At 40.0% G+C, this 23,081-nt stretch overlaps 2 protein-coding genes and 1 long non-coding RNA gene across 3 annotated transcripts; all 3 read left to right on the forward strand.

Moving 5' to 3' along the window:
* The first annotated feature begins 342 nt into the window (after positions 1-342).
* On the forward strand, positions 343-719 carry LOC118493451. Its single transcript, XR_004895409.1, has 2 exons — positions 343-478; positions 573-719. It is a non-coding gene; the product is annotated as an uncharacterized LOC118493451 (long non-coding RNA).
* Positions 720-3,428: 2,709 nt separating this feature from the next.
* Positions 3,429-8,573, forward strand: LOC116066936 (glutathione S-transferase A-like). Its single transcript, XM_031323160.2, has 6 exons — positions 3,429-3,681; positions 5,279-5,344; positions 6,011-6,116; positions 6,690-6,808; positions 7,596-7,684; positions 7,790-8,573. Exons 1-6 carry the CDS (start codon positions 3,514-3,516, stop codon positions 7,920-7,922), a joined length of 681 nt encoding a protein of 226 aa, XP_031179020.1. The 5' UTR covers positions 3,429-3,513; the 3' UTR covers positions 7,923-8,573.
* A 2,415-nt stretch (positions 8,574-10,988) lies between these two features.
* On the forward strand, positions 10,989-13,466 carry LOC116066937 (glutathione S-transferase A-like). Its single transcript, XM_031323161.2, has 6 exons — positions 10,989-11,262; positions 11,412-11,477; positions 11,697-11,802; positions 12,642-12,757; positions 12,917-13,002; positions 13,131-13,466. The coding sequence occupies exons 1-6, from the start codon at positions 11,095-11,097 to the stop codon at positions 13,258-13,260; spliced, it is 672 nt and encodes a 223-aa protein (XP_031179021.1). The 5' UTR covers positions 10,989-11,094; the 3' UTR covers positions 13,261-13,466.
* Positions 13,467-23,081: the final 9,615 nt, after the last annotated feature.

Below are 23,081 nucleotides of genomic sequence, written 5' to 3' on the forward strand. Positions count from 1 at the left end.
CCTCACTTGACAAACATCAGATTTACATGAAATTTACATTGTATGGTCTACACTTGATATAGAGCAACATAATGCATGTTTACGGTGTGTTGTCTAATGCCACGTAGTAGACACAAGGAAGTGATCCAACCAGCGCCTGGCACTCTGTGCAGTGTCTGATGGTCATGGAAATGCACGTCTGCATCAACTGGAGTCCCGCCAGTGCCCCAACCTGTGGGGACGTGCGAGGGCCCGTTCATAGCTGCTTGCAGCATTCATTTTGTTTTCTCTGCAACTGTGATGACCAATTTTCCGCTTCAGTGTGTGTTTTTTTTTTCTCTCGTTTTAATTTCATTACACAAAAAGCAAACATCTGTCCCTCTCTGCAGCTACTTTTTCTGCTACATCAAAGCCTCTCCCAATGGACAGCCCACTGTTCAGGCTCCACTACTGGGTGTCCCCTCTGGATTTTCTCTCAAACCCTGCAACCAAGACCTAGGTAGACTCACAACCATTTTAAACCATTATGAAAACCATTTAGGAAATGAATGATGCATGGTCACACTCATTTGCTCTCTCTGTGTGTCTGCCAGAGCCTTGCCTGTCCAAGGTGTACCAGAACGTGGATTTCTTCGGTGCCGACTACCGAGCCTTGTTCACAGCAGACTATGAGGAGTGTCAGAGGGCCTGCACACAGGACCCTGCCTGTCAGTTCTTTTCTTTTACAAATGAGGCCTTCATAAGAGTGAATATCAGGTAAAACTGTATCACATAATGTATGTATATTCATTGCTGTTGAATCTAAAAAAACTGATGTTATCCTCTCCCACTCGTTGTTCACATCTTCAACAATTCTCTAACTAATGTTATGTCTTGTTCTGTTTTTAGTTACAAAACACAAATATTCATGTTTTAAATAAAATTATACCAGCAATTTAGGCAATACCTGGAAGTTATGTAACTTGATAATCAATCAGACACTATTTGTCTTTATAATTTGATGATGGCTGTATTTATGATCCATGATTAAAGATGCTGTTTTTGATTTTGTGTTCTAGGCGCCGCTGCTATCTCAAGCGTACCATCACCATGCCTGCTCCTCCTAACGTTGCCAGACTGGCCAATGTGGTATCAGGCTTCCAGCTGAGGAACTGTAACAGTGAAACTACTGTGTAGAATGCTACACACACACACTTTATCATTGGATTGCTGTGTGTAAACGAGAGCAATAAAAAAGAAGGAACATCAGTTTGCTTTCAGTCTGCTTTATTTTATCCCACTTGTAACAGGATTATGTTTTTGATAGATACACTATGTATGAGGTGAGCAATGATATGACTTGTAGTTCTTCCGGGCACCAGAGAACATTGAAAAGAACTGCATGTTTTATTACACTCTCATTCAGATAGATACAGTTAAGAATCGCCGAATTTTCCCTTTAACAAATGCATCAATTGCAGTCTGGTTAATGTTAAAATGCTGTTGTGTATAATTATACATTCTACGTTGCATTCTGTGAGAAGTCTGAGGAAAGTAATTATCATGCATTTTATTTGTATCCTAAATTGCAACACTGTTTTCCTATCTGTGTGAACAAACATTGGAACAATCCTTCTGCCCATCCTGACTCTTATCTTACTACACGTCATCTAAGTGAATGTAGCGATTTTTAGAAAATATGTATATCCTTGTGTGTCTCATTAAACCTTTAGAACATTGTGAACTGAACCCTGCTTCGTGTTGCTTTGTTCTCCGAGATCTCGCCACTGCTTTAGAATCAACTCAGGGGTCAAGCCAGTAGATGATTTGTGGGATTTGAACCACAAAACAATCCTGATAGGATTGTATCGCAACAAATGCTGAATGGAAATCTAGAGGTGCGCGTGTTCTGGCTGGCAGAGATTACTGAGAGAACCACTGGTGTCTTGCCACTTTAACCGATTGATGGTGATAGTTTGGTCAAATTTTCATCTACAAATGATACACATGATTTTTGCTTCGGTTTAAATCTTATGATCAGCTTTCCTGCTGATCTATGGTGTAAGTTTGTTTTACTTTTTTATGGCACATCAAGTCAATAGTTACTGCCAGTCAATGTCTGAATGTGTCAACAATCAGTCATGCCAATAGGTCAACAGTCCTTTGGCCAGTTCCTGCAGTTACTAAACCACCTTGTGGATGGCAGCAGGGTTCAAAATTAGCACCGTTTACCAGCCAAATGCTGGTGAAAAATGCAACTGGCCGGTAGATTTGCTTCACTCACCAGCCAAAAAACCTGATGGTAATCTATTGAGTGGCTGGTAATATTTGAACGTTCACTAGCCATTTGGCTGGTGGACGAAAAAGTTAATTTTGAAGCCTGGATGGCAGCTATGTTTGAGGAATTGTTATTGGTAAATGTGTCAGTCATGTACAGTAGTAGAGATAGTATTGGTTTAATGGGCAAGTATTGATTAAAAGCATAAAGCATGCACCTTTTTTAATTTTGACCTCAGATAGGTTTGCTGAACATCCTCTTTGACAGTAAGAGAACTCATGTTCAGCCACCTGTGACACCTTTGTCTTATATCCTGTTGCTGAGCAACTCCACTGAATCACTGGTGGCTCCACTTCAGATTCATGTGATTTGAATTCTCGAACTTACAATCAGAACCCTGTAAGATTTCTCTCATCACTGTTCCCCCTGAAGCTTTTGCCTTATTCATAATGAATGCTGACTTCAGGACATATGCCTCTCTCTCCACCCGGCTTTTACTGCTATCTTAATTCTCAGGGCAACAAGCTGATCCTGGACAGTCCTGCAGGACAAGCACTGATGTACCAACACATGATGGAGAGTCTACCCCTCACTAATAACCTCAGTAAGATACACGAATAATAACCCACGCACGCACACACACACACACACACACACACACACACACACACACACACACACACACACACGTTTAATTTTGTGTAGGTGAAAAAGTTCAGCACTTGATGGAGGAAAGAGCCCAGACTGCTTTGTTTTTCCAGTGATATCATAGCCTTGGTCCTTCTCTTTTGGCTGTCTGTTGGACATTACCCCAACCCGGCCAAATATTACAACCTGGTGAAGGACAGACCCAGCATTAAAGCCAGCTGGCCCTCCCCCTGGCTGGCCAGTCCACAGGGCTATGACATCCTCAGGGATCTCTGAAACACACAAATGTTGCTTTAACCATTTTATTGTATATCTGTAAGTTAGTTTTATAGTTAAATTAATACAAAAAATGTTGATAGTTGAAACAAATTGTGTATTTAATTTTACATTTTCCATATTCAATTTCTTTCAAATTTGACCAACTATAATTTGTATTACCTCCTCCTAGACAGTAGGTGGCAGTTCGTGCTGTTATTATAGCTTGAGAGCCCCACGAACTTTGTTAAGAGTAACAATCCCTTTTTCTAGTGCGCAATTCGTTTGTCTGGTCTGTTCAGTACCCAGCGTAGATGTACCTAGTACGTAGCAGTGACAGGTGAAGGCTTCAGGTTGTGTTAAATCTAAAAACCATGGCCCAGGACATGACTCTTCTGTGGGGCTCCGGCTCTCCTCCCTGCTGGAGGGTGCAGATCGCTCTGGAGGAGAAGAATCTGCAGGGCTACAACCAAAAACTGCTCTCCTTTGAGAAAATGGAGCACAAGTCCCAAGAAGTGTTAGATATAAATGCCAGGGGACAGGTATGAAGTAGCGTAAATCCACCGTAACCTATTACATTAACGTTAGACTATCGGTATTAACTAACGTTACCCTTGCATTCCCCTCTACAATTAACATGCGCATAACAACCGCAACAGCTTGTATTCATAGCACACGAAACCTAGTTCAAACCCACCATTTTATTATCCCTGATAATCCCTGAGAGTTCTGTTTTGTAAAGCAACGCCAAACTCCATTCAGAACCTTATGTAGGCAAAGTTTTCCAGCTTACCAACAAAATAGATAGTTGCTAAAACATGACTAAAGGCTCTAGACGGATCACGTGGATGTGCCTTTTTATTCGGCTTACATAGTTCGCCAAGTAGCACTTTTTTTCTGGAATATTTTAACTAATTTGCATTATTCAAGTGCCTTACACAAAACGCACCACAGAGGGCGGTAGCGACCAAATGATAAGGTTTCCACAGTATGTGTACTTAATACATCCATGGTACTTATCAGCGTACCGTAGTTAACTTTTCATAAGCCTTTAAATGTCCCTTAAACTTGGTTTCTGTGTTATGTATTTTACCAGTAAAAAGATAAGATTCAATTGACTGGATATTGAAGGTAGTTTGGCGTAAAGCGTTCTGTGATACTGGGCTATTCGATATGCCGTGACAGCTCAAGTTCTAACGTTACCCTTAATTTGCAGTAAATATTTATAGTCTTGCCTTGAAAAACACTACGGTGATTCTTAATAGAGTGAGCTAGCCGCCATGTTTTGTTTAAAAACACGTAACGTTAAACTAGTGCGCCAGTTTTTGTTTCCCAATAGGCTTAATTAGCTCCCAGTGGCATTAGCATATGATATGGCTAATATTCAACCCTAGACTAGTCGTGTCTTGCTTAGCTTCATTATAACTGTCGGTACACGATCCGTTCTGCCTGCACGATCCGTTCTGCACATGCGCAAGATAATACTGTTTTACCGAGGATACGACCTGCACGATCTGTTCCACGCTAACCTATGGCTAGCCTCCACCGGGAAGTTAACGTTAGTTTAGCTAACAGCTAATTCGGCTAACCACTAGCTGACAGCTAGATTCAGTCTAAAATAACGTTAACTCAAACATAATGGGAAAAGCAGGCTACAGCTAAATTAAGACTTCACAGTAATAACAATAAAGACAAGTATTGAGTGATTGTATTTTAAATGAGCACAAGTAAAGTAGAACTGACGTAACAGCTGTTATATATGTTAGGTGTTTGTTATATATGTCAACGTTTATTTTCAAGTTTTATTTTGAGGGTCTTTTAAAGTTAGTACATGCTGTCTCAGCTAGCAGTTAGCCGAATTAGCTGTTAGCTAAACTAACGTTAGCTTGCCTGTGGAGGCTAACGGCAGACCGCTACAATCAGCTAGCAGTTAGCCGAATTAGCTGTTAGCTAAACTAACGTTAGCTTGGCTGTCGACCGGAAGCGTGGAACAGATCGTGCAGTGTCGTAAATCCTCGTACAACCGCGCATGCGCGAACATTTTGCGCATGTGCAGAACGGATCGTGCAGGCAGAACGGATCGTGTACCGACAATATCTATGGGATCGTGTACCGACAATAACCTGTTTGACTTTTTAGCTTCCGTCTTTCAAACATGGAGACGTCATCGTGAATGAATCCTACGCAGCTTGCTTTTACCTGGAGGTGAGTGCAAGTGCCTGTCCATAAAACATATCAATTCAACAAGCAATTTTACTACGACTACATTTAAAATGATTATTTATTGTAGCAAAACTATTTGCAAATGTGTGTAGAGTTGTGCAACTGTATTTCTTTCCGCGTGTGCGTTATCATACTTGTAAATGTGTAAAATCATCTAAAATGCGTACTGAGATTTGTGATGCGTACAGGAATCTGCAATTGTGTATTCAAAATGCACTGCTACTGAGGCACAGTGCAAGCAGAGCGGTACAGACAAATCTCCAGCTACATTTGCAGATCTCTGGAAGAAGCAGAAGTGTAGCAAAAGTCACTTGTAAATAACAGCCACTTGAGAGGCCTGCTGAGTTGTAATGATGACTCTCTTCGAGCAAAATACTTTTTAGCCAATAATATTGATGTACACATCTACAAATTTGTCAATACATTTGCAAATCTGATTACACACACACAAAGATTCTGAATACACAGATTCCGGTACACATTAACACATTTCAGTAGGCATTCAGATTCTTTTACACATTTACAAATCTGATTACGCACACATGGATTGAGATACAGTTGCACAACTCTCCACACACATTAACAAATACAATATTGGCCCCATAAGTGTTGCATCAAATGTGTGTGTCTTTTCTTTAATAATGGCAGAGTCAGTTTAAGTCTGAAGGAAACAAACTGATCCCGGACAGCCCGGCAGAACAAGCACTGACGTACCAACGCATGTTTGAGGGTCTCACATTCTACGAAAAACTCAGTAAGATAAATACATTAAAATACCTCAAAATCCCCTTTTAATAGAAACACAGCAAAGAGTTTCTGGCATTTATAGCAAAGTATAATTTAAAGGGTAAGATTAGCGATATTCTCCATTTTTCTTATTGTCAGCAAACCCCATTAAAAGACCAAAACCAAAAGTACTGGGTGACATGTTTACTTGTTATGTTGAACATGGGAACATAGTTTATTTTGAGTCACATACACTGTCCCTAGGCTGAAAATAATCACAGCAACAAATGTGTGGTAATCCCGCGCTAAAAATAGTCCCCAACAAATGTAAGTAAGTGCTTTTTACTCTTATTTGAGTACCATTTAATAAAAACTACAGTGCACAGCTGTTTTAGGAAAATTACATGGCCTTTTAAAACAAAAAGAAACTATATATTTGTGACCTGCTTTTCATATGATATATTGACAATTAGAATAATCTAGAATAATGCAGCTTTATCTTTAAACAATAAACTGAATTCTACACATATGCCAAGGAAAGAAAAATCATAGTGTGTGTGTGTGTGTGTGTGTGTGTGTGTGTGTGTGTGTGTTTTTCTAGATGCAGTTATCTACTATGACTGGTTTGTTCCTGAGGGAGAGAGGCATGACTCAGCTCTAAAGAGGAACAGGGAAGCACTGGCCACTGAACTCAAGCTCTGGGAGGGTTACCTGCAGAAGGTGTGTGTGTGTGTGTGTGTGTGTGCGCGTGCAGTTTTTAAAGAGAAAATTTGCCACCTTAATGTGGCTGTCCAATCAGTACTGACGGTATATGTACTGTAGTCCATTGAAGAAATAAATTCCCCAGTGTGTGCTATATTGACTGAGAAAGTGACTTCTCCTGCTTTTGGAGCTGTGGCAGCTGTGCCTACATGTACCAGGATGCATTGTGCGCTATCGACGAGTGCATAAACCTCCTGAATTCAAGTTTGTCTTATTTACCCGAACTAAGACATGTTAACTCATTATACAACGCACTTTATTCAAACGGGACAGAAACTAAATAAAACTCACCATAACCATTTTAGTTAGTCTTTTCCACTGTTCAAACAATCAGCAACTCTAGTTTGGTCGAAATAAACGATTCAAAGATGTGAAAATATGCCGGCTAAATAAGCAAAATAAAATGACAAAAAACACCCCAAAATCGCCCTGCTAGTCTGGCTGAATTTTCCAGTTTATCTGGAATCGAGATCCAGAAGAAGGTCTCCCAACACACCTCTATCCAAATGTTGTCTCAGCCACCCACAATGAATTTGCATCTATTGTCGTCTTTGCATTGACTTTGTATCGCGCTGCCGAAAACAGTGTGAACGCAGCATTGGAGTTACAACAGTTTATGCAGAGCTTATGTGTTTAACTAGAACATACAGTACATACTAGAGATTTCTTTACACACACACACAAACAAACTCAACATGCAGTGGCGTGTTAAACATGCTTTATTGTTCACCTTTTTTCATTCCAGCTGGGCCCGGGCTCTCACCTTGCAGGACCATTCTTCTCTCTGGCAGATGTGACCGTTTTTCCGACCGTTGCTACTCTTTTCAGATTTGGGTATGTGGGAGAAGGCTGTTGCATTTTCTAGATGTCACATGAACAAAATAAGTGATGAATGGCTTGACATTGCAGTTCAAAGGTCTCCTACATTCTTTTCTTTAGGCTGTCTGCTGAGCATTACCCTAACCTAGGAGAGTATTATGCTCTGTTGAAGGAGCGGCCCAGCATCAAAGCCAGCTGGCCTCCTCACTGGTCGGAGAACCCCAAGGGACAAGACACATTAAAAGACATCTGAGATCCACACACACTTCACATCTGGTTTGCTACAGTGTTTTTTTCCCCCTTTTATTTAACATGGTTTCAGTTCACAATTTGTCAATAAACCTCTTTTAGTCTTCCTAACAAAAGAAAACGTGTTGAGATTACCACTATGTTCTAGATATATTAGTGTTACAAGGGCAGTAAGATGCTTCTTATCTCTTTTGTCAAACTAGCTTTTCTAGTTAGTTCAAATGTTTTTGTCAATCATGCTCCTGTCAAATCTTTGACAAAGACCAGTTGATAAACACAAGCTATGTTAAACTGCAAGATGTGATGTTTGCAGGGCAACAGGACGCAGGCAGAATGTCCCATTGTGATATTGTATGTAGCAGCTTTTGTTGCTGAGATACATCGTGTGTATACTGTATCTGATACGAATGTCTGTTGACTAATATACATGTACAAGTCACTACAGCAGCAGTTTCATTGCATTTTCAGTCTTCCTATGAAGTCAGTTGTTTATTGTACTAAAAACACAACCTCCACTCCAGCAAGCATGTCTTGTAGGTTCTCTTTACACACTGCATTGTAAACCAGTATAGTGGCACTACAATTTTACTGTATTGTAGCACAGGCCAAATAAAACCCAAGATGTCACTGCTACAGGCGTAGCAAAGTCTAAAAAATAACAATGACATGTATTAAAGTTTACTTAATGTTGCTGAACAACATTGCATTAAACCCCAATGTTCAGGTCAAGTCAGGTAGGTGGTGTCTTTGACTATGTTGGCATGACAAGTGGTTTTATTATTTAAATGGCAGTGCCAGAACTGGTTTTTCTCTGCACAAAGGTTAGTGAAATGCCCTGTGTTAGCATGACTTTGCACACATGAGATTAGGCCATTTACATAAAATATAAATGATGTAACATTTTATGTAGCGTTCACAGGCATTCATTTAGACATTCACAACAGATGTACTGTATGCTGTACTGTATGTTCTATATCACTAATAAAAAACAGACTTGCATCTGCTATGGATAGGTGCTTTTACATGCTTAGTTTTGGTACTGTGGACTTGGCTCTTCCCCTGTTTTGCCTCATCAGCTGATGGTTATAGAAGCGGTTGGTATTTCATTTGGAAGAGATGAATGAAATATCATGGGGCTGCTTTATCTAACCAACAGCCTGTGCAACATGAATAATGCAATGCTTCTCAGTGGCAGTTCAGAAGTTCACACACGGGGAATACTCAACTGTTTACTGTGATAACTATGGAAACATTTATCTGATTAAATAGTATCTTCTTACTGGAAAAGTTAAGAAACTGTTAATTTTGTAATTGTAATTGTTATTCAAAAAAAAGAAAAAAAAAAAGGGAAATAGTGGCATTTTAAGCCAAATATTAAAATGTGATTTTTAATTTAGAAACATCAAACCTGAAAAAAAGTGGCCTCGTAACTATCTGGGGGTTGAAATATACAGGTATGTATATGTATCAGAGAACTCCATCCTTGCTACAGAGCTTCTACATTAAAAAGAAAAACTACAGCCTGAATTTTGTGAACTGCAGTCATTTATTCAGCCTTTATTTACACAGTGGAAACAGTCCACTCTCTTTTCCATGGACACCCTGTGTACACAGGATACAAACCAACGTATTAAATGCCAAACTGTTCTAAGTCATGCATGTAGAAACAACTACAGTTATGTTGTAAACACCATTGTTTTTTGTCCTTCACAATATGCTTTGTCAACAAAAACTGTTTACGTCATGCTAGTCAAGCAAAATGAAGCTGATGAACTGATCATGCGCACTCATAGGAGCACACGGATGAAGACAGGGGAAAAAAAGAGGCAAGAATTTTAGAATGGAGATGAAATGATATGAAGGGGTGGAATGTCACCAGTGCACACACTCAGTCACACACCACTTCAGACTAAAAGGTCTGAATCGGTTGTTCTTGGAATATGTAGAAAATATGATGCAATTTTTTTGTCAAACTTCTCAGAAAATATTCAAATAATACTGGTCAGCAGTTCTAGTGCTGGAAGGAAGGAAGGCTTCAGCAAAACCACGTCTTTCCATGTGATTTCTAAAGCTTTCTTTCATGCAACAAGTTGTCTATAGAGTGTAACTGCAGACCACAGACAGCTGAAATGGTGATTGCAAACTGTATCAAAATGCATATTGATACTGGCAACTACCCAGTAGTACTACTAAGTACACAACTTCTGCAGTTCAAAGATTAAATCAGAGAAAGAGGCACAAAGAAACCACAAAATATATATGAACAAGGTGAATAATAGTAGGTGCTCATTTGTAAATGTCACACCCAAATAGGGATAAATTAGATAGGTGGTGTCTATTACGTTCAGTAGTGCCTTTGTTGTTTGGTTTTAATGCCTGTGCCAGAGCTGGGTTTCTCTGTGTGTGCAGGGGTGAGTGAAAAGTGCTGAGTCACTGTGAGTTTTCAACAGTCAAATTTCAGGATGCCATAAACACGCAACAGGAAATAGTGAAGTCAATCACTGCAGGAGTAGATTGAAATAAAAACAATAACCCAAGATCATATTGTTTAAGCCATGTTTGTTGGAATGCTATAGTAAAACTTACTATTTACTAATGTAAAGTTCTTACTTCAGTGAATAGGGCGATTGTTACAATTCCAGTGTATGCTATAGGTGTTACTAGTATAAATCACAATCAGTGCACAAACATGATGATTTTAGTATTATTTCAGTGTTGGATTCATGTTTTTTTTTCCCCTTCCTCTTTGCTGTGTATGTAATGGTCTGCATGTCTGAGATCAAAGAGTATTTGTGTAATGCAAGAGAAGTACCTCCTCCTCAAATGTGACTTATCATGCCTGTGGATATAAGCAGCTAGAGTCATAATCCACATTCAATTAGTTTAAAGCAGTTACTGAAATATGCAGACTTGAAATATGACACCATGCTGCCTTGACTTAACAGAAGGAGGGGTTAACGTGCTTGGATAGGGTGTGAACCATCCCAACTGTCTTGAGTTACAGATCTTTGGCGATAACACAAAAAAGGGGATGGGACTGAATTCCACCAATCCGGATGCAAGGGGCTGGAACTTGTTAATAAACCAGGCATCTGCCACACTCGAGCTTCACTCCTCACGTCTTCCACCACTCACAACTCCAGGTGCCGTAAGGTGTAGCAGTTGACTCTAAAACGATGGCCAAGGACATGACTCTTCTGTGGGGCTCCGGCTCTCCTCCCTGCTGGAGGGTGCAGATCGCTCTGGAGGAGAAGAATCTGCAGGGCTACAACCAAAAACTGCTCTCCTTTGAGAAGGGGGAGCACAAGTCCAAGGAAGTCATGGACATGAATCCCAGAGGACAAGTAAGTTCACTTTAAACATTACCTAGAAATAATATAAATCCTCTTATAGTGTCAAGTCTGCTTTTCTTTTTGATATGCACACATGTATATTCATTTTAGTAATCAAAATAATGTTGCATAACATTTTCATTTCACTCTCTTTCTCAAAGCTTCCTGCCTTCAAGCATAAAACCTATGTCCTGAATGAGTCCTGCGCTGCCTGCATCTACCTGGAGGTAAGAACTTGGCCAAAGTGCTAAACTTGGGCCCTAGTTAAACTTTTATGCAGATATATATTCAACCAAGGAGTTCATAAGTAGGAGGGCTTATTGTGCTGTGGGTGTTCAACAATGCCTTGTAAAAGGAAAGACACCCTACACCACAGAGGAAAAGAAACCGGAGCTCCATGCAGCTGTGTTCACAATGGCTGCTTTTTTTCATGTCTCCAACAACAGACCCAGTTCAAGTCTCAGGGAAACCAGCTGATCCCTGACTGCCCAGCTGAGCAAGCACAGATGTACCAGCGCATATTTGAGAGTCTCACACTCAACCAGAAAATGGGTAGGTTAACCCTGACATGCAAAGCTGAAGTATTTTACAGTTGTTTTGCAAACCAAGGTGTAGCTGTTAACCCTGTAAATCCTGCAAATTAATATTCATAAATTGTTGTTACATTTAAACCACTTGGATCTAGTTGTTTAAGCCTAACCAGGCTCCTGCAACCTTATGACTTAGCTGATGTTGTTGCCGTTTAGAGGTCTGCCTTATGGGACTTTTAACTATGCTGCTCTTGGCAACATACAGTACACTGTACACCGAACTGCCACCGTTAAACCTCTGAGACTTCATATCTTCAGTCAGTGTCCACAGAGGGAGCTCAACCAGAGACCTAAAACACCAGCTATGCACTAATGAGCTGTGCATTCACATAATTAAGCCTTGGCACCATGCATTTAAGTATATGTAGTGACCCTTTAAAAGAGGTAGGGATGTTGAAAGGGCATAAATATCCCACAAAGGATCACATGCTCAGAGTAGCTTGCACGCAAAGCTTAAGTCATGAGACGGCTATACGTTTTTGGGGAGGGGTGCAAAGAGTAGAGAGTTGCATTCCCAGTTGATTTCGATCAACTTGTGCATAATCAGAAATACAGTTCAGTATTTTCTAAGTAGGCTGCTCCAAATTTTATTTGAGCCACTTTTTTTACTATCTTCAGTTTGAAATTGATGTTACGTAACAATGTCCTGACTAACCCCAACCTCAACTGCCAGGGAAATGGAAGTAATTAGTCTGTGGGAGTTGATGTTGTACAGTGAGTGAATAGATAGATTTTGTTGATATGTCATCATACTTCCGAGAGCAGCAGTGATGACTGAAGGCCTGTTTTTAAATTTAATAGCGGATGTTATCTACTACACGTGGAAGGTTCCTGAGGCAGAGAGACACGACTCTGCTGTGAAGAGAAACCGAGAGACTCTGAGTGCTGAGCTCAAGCTGTGGGAGGGATACCTGCAGGTAAACATGAAGATTGTAAGATACGTGCATGTATGTTTTGAATTGTAATTGTTAATAGGGATAATAGCAAATGAATACAGCCCTGTTCGACCATGTTGATTGTCAGATCTGCCCACCAGCATATGAATGTAGTCTTTACTCATTTTATCTGTCTTCTAGGCATCAGGATCTTTCCTGGCAGGAAAGAACTTTTCCCTGGCTGATGTGACAGTTTATCCAAGCATCGCTTACGTCTTCCGTTTTGGGTACGTGGATTAAATGACTGGAAATGACTTTAAACTGCGTAACGAAATAAATGAATAGATTCCCAAGAAGCAATATGTTTGACATTTAAAAAGTTCAAAGTTCACACCAACTTTTCTCCCTTCTACAGGTTATGTGAAGAGCGTTACCCTAAACTGGCAGCTTACTATAACTCTCTGAAGAGCAGACCCAGCATCAAAACCACCTGGCCTCGTACCTGGTTGGAGACGCAGGGATCGGACATGCTGAAAGACCTCTGAGAATCAAACACACAGCAACTGACACACTGACATGTTCCTGTTGTGTTGTATGTAACTACTCCTTGCATTGCACTACTCTAGCTTGCAGCATTTCTACTACATTCAGCAATATGCATTTGCTGTTACTGTGTTAGTTAATTTGTATTAACATTAATGTGTTTGTGACTTAAACAGCAGATTATTCTACAATAAAATATGTAATTTCAGCTTTGCGTGCTTTATTCATTTAAATCCTATTATACTCCTTATACATCCTATTATACTCCTTATCAGCATCATATTTGTACTCTTGGGGTCTACTAGAACAGGTTTACATGTTTTGGTTAAAAAAACATTATGTTTCTCATACTGGCCATTGCTGCAGCTCCTCTGCCTGAAATGCTCTGCCTGAGCTCTTGGCCCACCTTCCTGAAAAGCCCACTTTGCTCTAATTGGTCAGCTGACCCCTCTGTTGTGATTGGGCAAACAAGTACCTGGGTGGGGTGTGCTATCTCTGGCAGAACCAATGGGCAGCACCCTATTTTAACCCATGTTTGACTGCAATTTGTTTTACAAAGGTCTGTGTAACGGGGAGTAATGGTATAAAAGGGATAGTGGGGATATTTTAAAGTGGGTTTATATAAGGTACTTATCCATAGTTGGTGTATTTCTTACAGTGGGTGGCGGTTGTTACTCCCAGTTTGGAGAGGCAGGCAGTACCAGCAGCACGGGCAGCAGCCAAATATATTTTTGCCACCAGTAAAAAGCATATTAGTTTAAGTGTATGATATATTTAGAATATTTTTACCGCTTTACCTTACCGTCAGACAGCCCTTTCCTTTCCACAGAAGTTTCCCCTTTCTCTTTCAGCTGCTTAGTCTCCCTCTGCAAAAGTTTTTAATAGGCTACTTCAGTTCATGAAGACATCCTCGTCTCCACAGAATCGCATTTCGTCATCCCTGTCAAAATCACTCATTTTTATTTTTTTTATATTTGTTTATTCCATAAACAATGGAGAGTCTGACTCAAACATCTGATCTGCGGCAGAAATACGGAAGTTGACAGTTGAGAAAGTGTAGTGCCAAAGGAAAGAGCTGTCTAATGGAAAGGTAAAGCGGTTCTACATATAGCATACACCTAAAGCTTTAATCAGTTTTTAATCAAGGAGGACATGGAGGATTAAAAAACTATGATGGACTCTTCAGAAGAGGTAATTATCTTGCCATTTTTATGTTCTCTTCCTCTCCAAATCTGAACACTGCTGTTGTCCTTTCTCAGCGGTGATGTAAAATGCATCACTCGAGCTGCTGCGCACGAATGTTGCCGGACTACACTATTTTGTAAACAGCCATACTGGGAAATACATGAGAGTTTTCTGGAGCTCATAGGCTTAATTAGCTTTGTATCAACTCATTTTGGCAATGGCTTGAATGTAACAGATGTTCATTAATATGAAGTAGTCACACACTATAGCTTCAAACTGATATTTGGTTTTTTTAGGTGGCTAAAATAAGTTTTTTTTCTGCAGGCCCCTTCAACAGCAGTAGGCCTACATTGCTTTGCTAACTGTGTCTGTTTCTCTAAAGTGGCGGGGGGATGCCGACGGACATCTACTTTAGGTAATACACTGACTATCGATAAGTACCGCATACAACCCCACTTTAAAATACTTAGCTAAAATGCTGTCAGCTACTTTAATTATTTTAGACCCACAATGCATTGTGATTTACAGCTAAACTTTGTAAAATGTCAGAACAAGAAGTAACTGTAAAATTGTACTGTAGAAACTACAGACATTTGTTACAGTGTATCCCTTTAAAATATAACTGTAGGTTTTTACACCCAGATATTTTGACCACTGGCATCAAATCTGGTCTCTCACAGGAAGTTTGAAGTTTCAACAGCAGAGGCTGCTAAACTCAAATAATACCATGGTCTGGGTGAATATTCACCCAGAGACGTCCACCGAGGCAGCTGTCGACTTGTTATTGGGTCTTCCATGGTTCGTCATGTGCAGATCAACAGGTGCCACATATCATGCCACCCAGGTGCCCTCGTTAAGGATGTTAACACCTCGGCCCAACGGCTAGTACGTCAACGCCCGTGTGTATCTTCAGCTGTGTTTCATGCTGGAACAAATTATTTAAAGATGAAGCAATCTGAGAAACTTAAAACGGATTTTGTCTGCTTAATTGACAGTATTTTGAATGCCAGCAAACAGTGCGTAATCTCAGGACCACTGCCCTCCCCCTGTTTTGGCGATGTAAAGTTTTGCTAATTAGGCAACTACACATCTGGCTTATGGGCTGTTGTGGTACCAAAAACATTCCCTATATGTGGACAATTTCACCACCTTCGAGCACAGAACTGACCTCTTCAAACATGATCGCCTCCATCTGAATCATGCAGGATGTCGTTTTTTATCCATGAACATTGAACTAACACTGCATTCCTGTAATGCCTTAAGCCTATGACATGACAGCGCTTGTACAGTGAGTCCCACACTGTCACATCATATTAAAGTAAAAGTCAATAATACACCGATATCTAGGCACAAACCAGTAAGAAAATCTCAGAAAGTTAATAATGGTCTTGTACACTGGTGGCCTGTAACAGGAGCACTTGCCTAAAGAGATCACCGTCCCAAATCATTGTTAAGCGTCACTTTAAAATGTTTAATGAAGAAGTCTTTTTAAATGATCAACTTCATAGTGATGTTCATTGCACATGTGAAATTCCAGATACTGAGTTGGCTTTGGACTATTTCATCAAGACCTTCCTCTCAGTCATAAACAAACATGCTCCCTTTAAAAAGCACAAAGTAAAAAATAGATCAAACCCCTGGTTTACCACTGACTTATCTGATTTGTTCAATAAAAGAAACAAAGCCTGGTCCCTTGCTAGAAGCTCTGGAAGACGTTCTTATTGGACTGTTTTTAGACAACTCAGAAATAGATGCACATCTATTGTAAAGAAAGCCAAACCTAAATACTTTACTGACTTAGTCTCTAGCTCATTTTCAAACTCTGAACATTTTTGGAAGGCTGTAAATTCTAATAAAAATAACAACTTCTCCTCAACCCCTACCCAGATCAAGGTCAATGACTATCTATTGTCTGACCATAAAGAGATTAGTTCAGCGTTCAATAAACATTTTGAAGCCGCTGGTCACCTTTTTGAGAATGGGGAACTAGATCCACCTCCAGCTAATGACAATGTATTCACTGCTCCTCTCAGGCATACATTTTGATCCTGTCTCTACAAGTATAGTTACAGATGCTCTGCTTACCATCGATCCGATGAAATGTACTGGAGAGGACAAGTTGGACCCGCTTTTCCTTATGCTCTCAGCCCATATTATCTTAAAAACATTTTTTTTCAATCGTTCAATTTCCTCCGGTATAGTGCCCAGTGTTTGAAAATGGTGCATGTTGTACCCCTACACAAGAGAGGTGATAAAGACTATTTCAACAACCATAGACCAATATTCAAACTGCCATGTCTGTCGAAGGTCCTGGAATCTCTGATTAATGACCAATTATAGGTGTTTCTATCTAGAGCTTTCATTTTGACCTCATTTCAGTTTGGCTTTAGAGCAGGACACAGTACTACAACTGCTGTTACTTTGGTCATTAATGACATAATGTCAGCCTTAGATAGAAAAAAGCACTGTGCCACACTATTTGTTGATCTCTCCAAAGCTTTTGACACTGTAGATCATTGCCTGCACTTGCAGAGGTTGCACAACATTTGCTTTGATGTTAATGTGTGTAATTTGTTTAAAAACTACCTATCAGAGAGACAACAATTTGTTAAACTGGGAAGCTACAATTCTGAGTTTTTATCAGTAACAAAAGGTGTCCCACAGGGCTCAATTTTAGGTCCAGTTCTTTTCACCATTTATATCAATAATATAATCTCATCTTTGGCAAACTGTCATACCCATCTGTATGCAGATGACACAGTGCTGTATTTTGTTGCGGATTCTGTTCATCTAGCAGTTGAAAACTTAAAGTGTTCCTTTAATAATCTGCAAGAGGCTCTTTAAGACCTAAGACTTGTACTAAACCCTGCTAAAATAAAGGTTATGCTTTTTTACAGAGCCAGAGCTATAGATTATTCTTATATATATACCTTAATATTTCCACTATGAACGGACCTCCGATTGAGAGAGTCATAGAATATAAATATCTTTTAAAAAGTTGTTGTTGAGGTTTTTTTTTTTTTTTTTTGTCTTGGACTATGGTGATGTGAATTATAGAAATGCATTATCTTCTTTTAAACTTTTAAATCTCTGGACTCTATCACTCAAAGTCTATCACTCCGCCTTGAGAATTATAACCGGTCGTGCCTATGGTACACATACACATCATTATATTTTATATGAAAGTATTCGGTGGTCTTCTCTCCAAGAAAGACATGATACTCACTGGTATCTCTTTATCTATTTATAAGGCTCTCATTGGAAAATTGCCATCTTCCCATACAGAACGTCTCTGTTACTCAGAGGACATTATCAGACTTGTTCTGCTGACTGGCTTTTACTTCATCTTCCACGAGCTCGGTCTGAACTTGGAAAAACTGCTTTTAGATTTAGTACACCCGACTCCTGGAACAAATTACAGCAATTTCTTAAAATCAACTCAGTTGTGCCTCATGGACAATTTAGAAATCTGGTTTTAAACCTGCAAACCTCTACTTGTAACTGCTTTACATAATTGTATTATCTTTTGCGTCCCTATTATCCTAATTTATTTGTAGTCTGCTGAACTTAGACCCACACAGAACACAATAACTTTGTCGGGGTTCGTTTATTTCTGTAATATTTACAGTTCTTTCAATTTGACAGAAAGGCCAAAACCAAAATTATTAAAACAAAATGATCCAAACATACGGCAGTGGGCTTAGAACAATTTCACAGAATACAGACTCCGAAAATAAACGGGCTTCACCAGGGAGCCCACAACTTCACACACTTGTCACTCTGTCTTGCTAACACATGGAAACGCTGGCGTCGGCCGCTACACGTGAAATCCATCGACATCCATCCAAAGTCAATCTCATCTATTTATTTCACACGATGTACACAGGACTCTCCACAGTGCAGTTTCCCTGATCGGCCCGAAAAGAAAAAGAGAGCGACCAAGAGGCACCGCGCAACACTTGGCGTGTGACACCGCCACCTAGTGGCTGGAATAACTACTTAAAATGTACGCTCTGCCAGCAAACAAACAAACATATGCACATTTCTTTTATTTTTAGAACACAAAATACATACTGAAACAAACCAGAAATAACTGTGATGGGGTTGTTACAACCAATTCACCACCCGGCTACATATTTATCAAATAATTTTCTAATTCTGAATGTTTTATTGTCTTTCCATATTTGTTATGATTGTACTTTCTGTGTTGCTGTTCTGTATGTGTCTTTCTAATCTGACTCAATGACATTGAAAATGAGGGTCTCCCCTCAATGATCTCTCGATGATAAATAAAGGTACAGGCTGGTTCTGCAGGGTGTTCATTAAAAAGGGATGTAGGACACCTGCTAAGGAATTACGGTGAAACTGACTGTTTAGTGTCCTAAATTAATGTGCTACAAATTAATGTGCTACATTAAATGAAAAGAAAATCTGAATATTATTATTTCTAGAGATGGTCCGATACCATTTTTTGCTTCCTGATATTGATTCCGATACCTGAACTTGCGTATGATTTCTACCTTTGTTGTACGGCCTGGCTCAGGTAAAACTTTTTGTTAAACATGAACAAACACAAACAAAGAATTCCATTGAACTTTCTTTTATTATCCAGTCAGTCATAACGGAAAAAAGAACATAAATAAACTACTTTAAAGTAGATTTCCTTCTAGGCTATCGGTTTATAAACTTCAGTACTTTCTGATACCGATACCAGCATTTTAGTCAGTATCGGAGGCTTTTCCAATACTGGTATCGGTATCCAATCCGTTCTCACTCCCAACTCGTAAAATACGGACGTTTGGACAGTGGCTGTCAGCGTCTGATGCGACGAAAAAAAGCGTGTTTGTAGAACGTATCAGGGAGAGCAGCATCTACACGGGGTTTAGCAAGTAGTACGTACATGGAAAATTCTGCATAAGGAGATTGGTTGGTGTGGTGGATGGGACAAACACAGGACTTTCACCCAGGAGACTGGGGTTTGTGTCCCGCGTGTGTCTTTAACTGTCCCGCTATTCCCACGTGTCACAGAAAGCCGCTTTCTTCTTTAACCATCCCGTTATTCCCGTGTGTCACGGAAGCGTAAGCCCACCACGACTTTTTCCTAAACTCTTTCCTAAAGCTTTCTGGCTCGTAGCTGTCTGAGCCAAAGAGTTCTATGAGCAACGTTTGCATTGCACAACAACCTTAGGGGATGGGAATGATTGTTCCAGGTATTAGTCAAACCATCAGGCGTTACCAGGGAAAGTTATTGTTTGAAAAAAAAATTGTTTTTGATTGTTAAAAGCATTAAAATATAAATTAAATGTTTAAAAAAAGGTTTAAGGGACCTTATGAGGTAATTAATAGACTCTGCTGTGCGTCAGACGGTTCTGGCCTCCCGGTCTTGTATTAATTCCTGACAATGGACACCTCGTCGGGCATTAGGCTAACCCTTACCCCTATGCGAACGTCTGCGACACATCGTGAAAGACACTCAGGGATATATTATTGTTAGGTTAATTGAAAGAGTGTCAGTACAAAACTGCACTTTAAAATGTAACTATCATGTTTTTTATATTGGGGCATTTTCTGTTATGTTCAATGTTGAATTTGTTCAATAAAATAATGCAAAAAATAATTAGTTTACCTTTTATTAATTCATTTAATTAATTGTCCTTGATTTAACAAGCAAACAGTTTGTTGAATATTAACCATATACTGAAAGAAGCAGAAAGGCAGAACTGAGTCCACTTAAATATCTGTTTATTTATCACAACTAATATAGTTATTGCGTTATCGTTATATTGCATATCACATTTTTTTCATTTTTCGTGCAGTCCTAGTTGTCAGTAACAGCTGTGCTTTTCCCACAATGACAAGTCAAAATGTCTGCTGTAAAAAAGGCCCAACTGCAGCTTCTGTACCAAAGTATCCAAGTATAAAGTAGGAACATATTGGCATAGGAACATAAAGTCAGCTGCAACTAACACAGTACACCTTCCCTGCTCCCCCCCTTCCCTGTGTGTGTGTGTGTGTGTGTGTGTGTGTGTGTGTGTGTGTATGTGTGTGTGTGTGTGTGTGTGTGTGGGAGTGGAGTCTGGTGTGCTGGAGTCAGGAGACCAGCTGCAAGCCATCAGCCCATCTAGATCTGCTTCATATACCCGGTTCCTCCCTCTACTTAGTACCAGATCGTAGACTAACCTTACCAGTCAGTCGTGATTCTAGCCAATTGGATTCCCCTCTCTCTCAGTTCTGTGTCCTGTACTTGTTTTCCACACATTTTAGCCTTAACAGCAAAGCTCCAAGTAGCAAATCAGTGAAATATCTCTGTAGTCTTTATGAGAGTTCGGTTCAGGTTGTCCCTGTAGTTTTACCTTGATTCCTGCACCTATGTAGTTTTGACAGCAGAGGTCACTAAACTACATGTAACCACTGCTGATCTTACTATCTTGAGTCCATTCTGTTTTCAAATATATTCACATCTAAGACCCCAAAAAGACACATTCAAGCATGTGCACATTTATCAGCCCAGCAAAAAAGCCAATACTGATATGTATACAGAGGTGGAAAGAGTACAAAAATATTCTACTTGGGTAAAAGTACTATAACTTGGATGAACTTTATATATTGTTACCTACCCTGGGGTTCACACAGTTGCCTTCATCTTTACGCAGCCACAAACATACAGCATTACTGCGCAAAAGCTTTCTTCCTTGTCCACAATAAAATGCAAGCCAACGCGTTCATATACGCATGTTCAAAAGTGTTTCTGAGAGCACCAAAACAGAAAATAGGGGATTTTAGATGTATCTGTCTTGGTGTGGGTGTAGGCAGAGGTTTAAGCCATCATAGCAGTGGTAGGCAAATAGCGGCACACAAATCTGGCCCTCCAACAAAAATATTTTGCCCATCTTGATAGCAATATAAACAATATAAATTTAAGGAACATGTTCATTCCGATTAATAGGACATTGTTGGGCAGCCATAAACAACTAGCAAGCAACTACTGTTTATGTGTGGATAACATACAATAGTGTACCACAGAACATGCATTCATGTATATGAGTGATTATTTTGCAACATGAGCTGCTGTAACTCTTTTAGCCTTTAGAAAAATTACATCTGTCCTTATATACAATCCTAAAACAAATTGTTTTACAAATGCATTTTATTCTTAAATAATTGAAAGAAATAAACAAACAATATATATGTAAGACATATAGGCCTGTGCATTCACTGTGCCTGTACAGCATTGGCCCCCATTAAATAGTGTTGGAAAAATAACTGGCCCATTGCTTAACCTAATTGCTTATCCCTGCTTTAAAAGTTTGTTTTTTTATTTTTGGTTGATCCCGATGAGTAGAAAGCAACACGCACGCCACCAATTAATTCCCCCAACTACTATACGTATTTTGAAAGGTCCTTGTGACCAAAACGTCATCCGACCAAATAAACCAAATGCAGAGGTGACAAGTGTGTGCAGGAATTTTTTTTTAAAAGGTCGATCTGCCCATGATGTCAATCTGGACTCTGAAACAACCAATACTGTATACCGGAGAGGTTTCACAGCACCAGGTCATAAAAGCTTGCATGCTTGCATTACAGCAGCATACAGTATAGCCCACCTAGCCAGACGGGTGATGGAGAGGTGTGCCCAACTGCCAGTTCTTCACCTATGTCACTAGGAGTTTCTTTACGGCTGGTATCAGGTATATCTGTGCCTACATGCATGCAAACATGCACACAAAAACTAAAAAGCTGCATTAAGTGACATTGCACATTGCTAATACAGTACCAGAAACAACAGATACGACTCTATCATGTTCTTGATAAAAGTGTAGTAGGAAATAAGTATCCATTAGTACTCAGATGCCATTGTCTGTAGCAACTTTTCATTTAAATTCATTTGATGAAAGGATATATTTTTACATAAAATTGATCACATAATTAATGATGCTGTTGTTGATTTTGTGTTCTAGGTGCATATGCTATCTAAAGCGTGTCATCAACATTTTTGCTACTTCTAAAGTTACCAAACTGACCAGTGTCGCGTGTCTGGACAGTGCTCTACATACACGCGCAGAGACAGAAACTGCACACATATAATCCAATAAAAGATTCAGCATTACTGCATGGGCGAGTTTATTAACACGTCAGAGGAGAATTCTCTCTCACTTCCTAATTTCAGACACTTTTTTTCCCCTCTCACTTCTGCCTCCTCCCTGCATCGTTTCCTCTTTCAGCTTGGACCACAACGTCAGTCTATGCCGTACGTACACCCTCGCCTCACACACACACACACACACACACACACACACACACTCACAAACTCCTTTCTCCATCGTTCCCTCCCCTCCTTCCTCTCTTCTCCCTCCAGCCTCCCCTCCCCCGTGGGAAACCCAGTGCAGTGTGACTGTGGTTGTCCTTCCTGGAAGCTGTGGTGGTGACTCTGGCTCCTCAACTCAGAGGCTAGAATAGTGCCAGCCAGCCTGTGTGTGTCTATGTTTGTGTGTTGTCTGCGTGCCTGTGTGTGTGTGTGTGTGTGTGTGTGTGTGTGTGTGTGTGTGTGTGTGCGCGTGCGCACATGCACGCACCCTCCACAAACATTCCACCAACGTACCGTCCGTCCGTCCGACCGCCGGCCGGCCTCGCACGAGAG

This window comes from Sander lucioperca, chromosome 16 (assembly GCF_008315115.2).
Source record: "Sander lucioperca isolate FBNREF2018 chromosome 16, SLUC_FBN_1.2, whole genome shotgun sequence".
Classification (NCBI taxonomy): Eukaryota; Metazoa; Chordata; class Actinopteri; order Perciformes; family Percidae; genus Sander; species Sander lucioperca.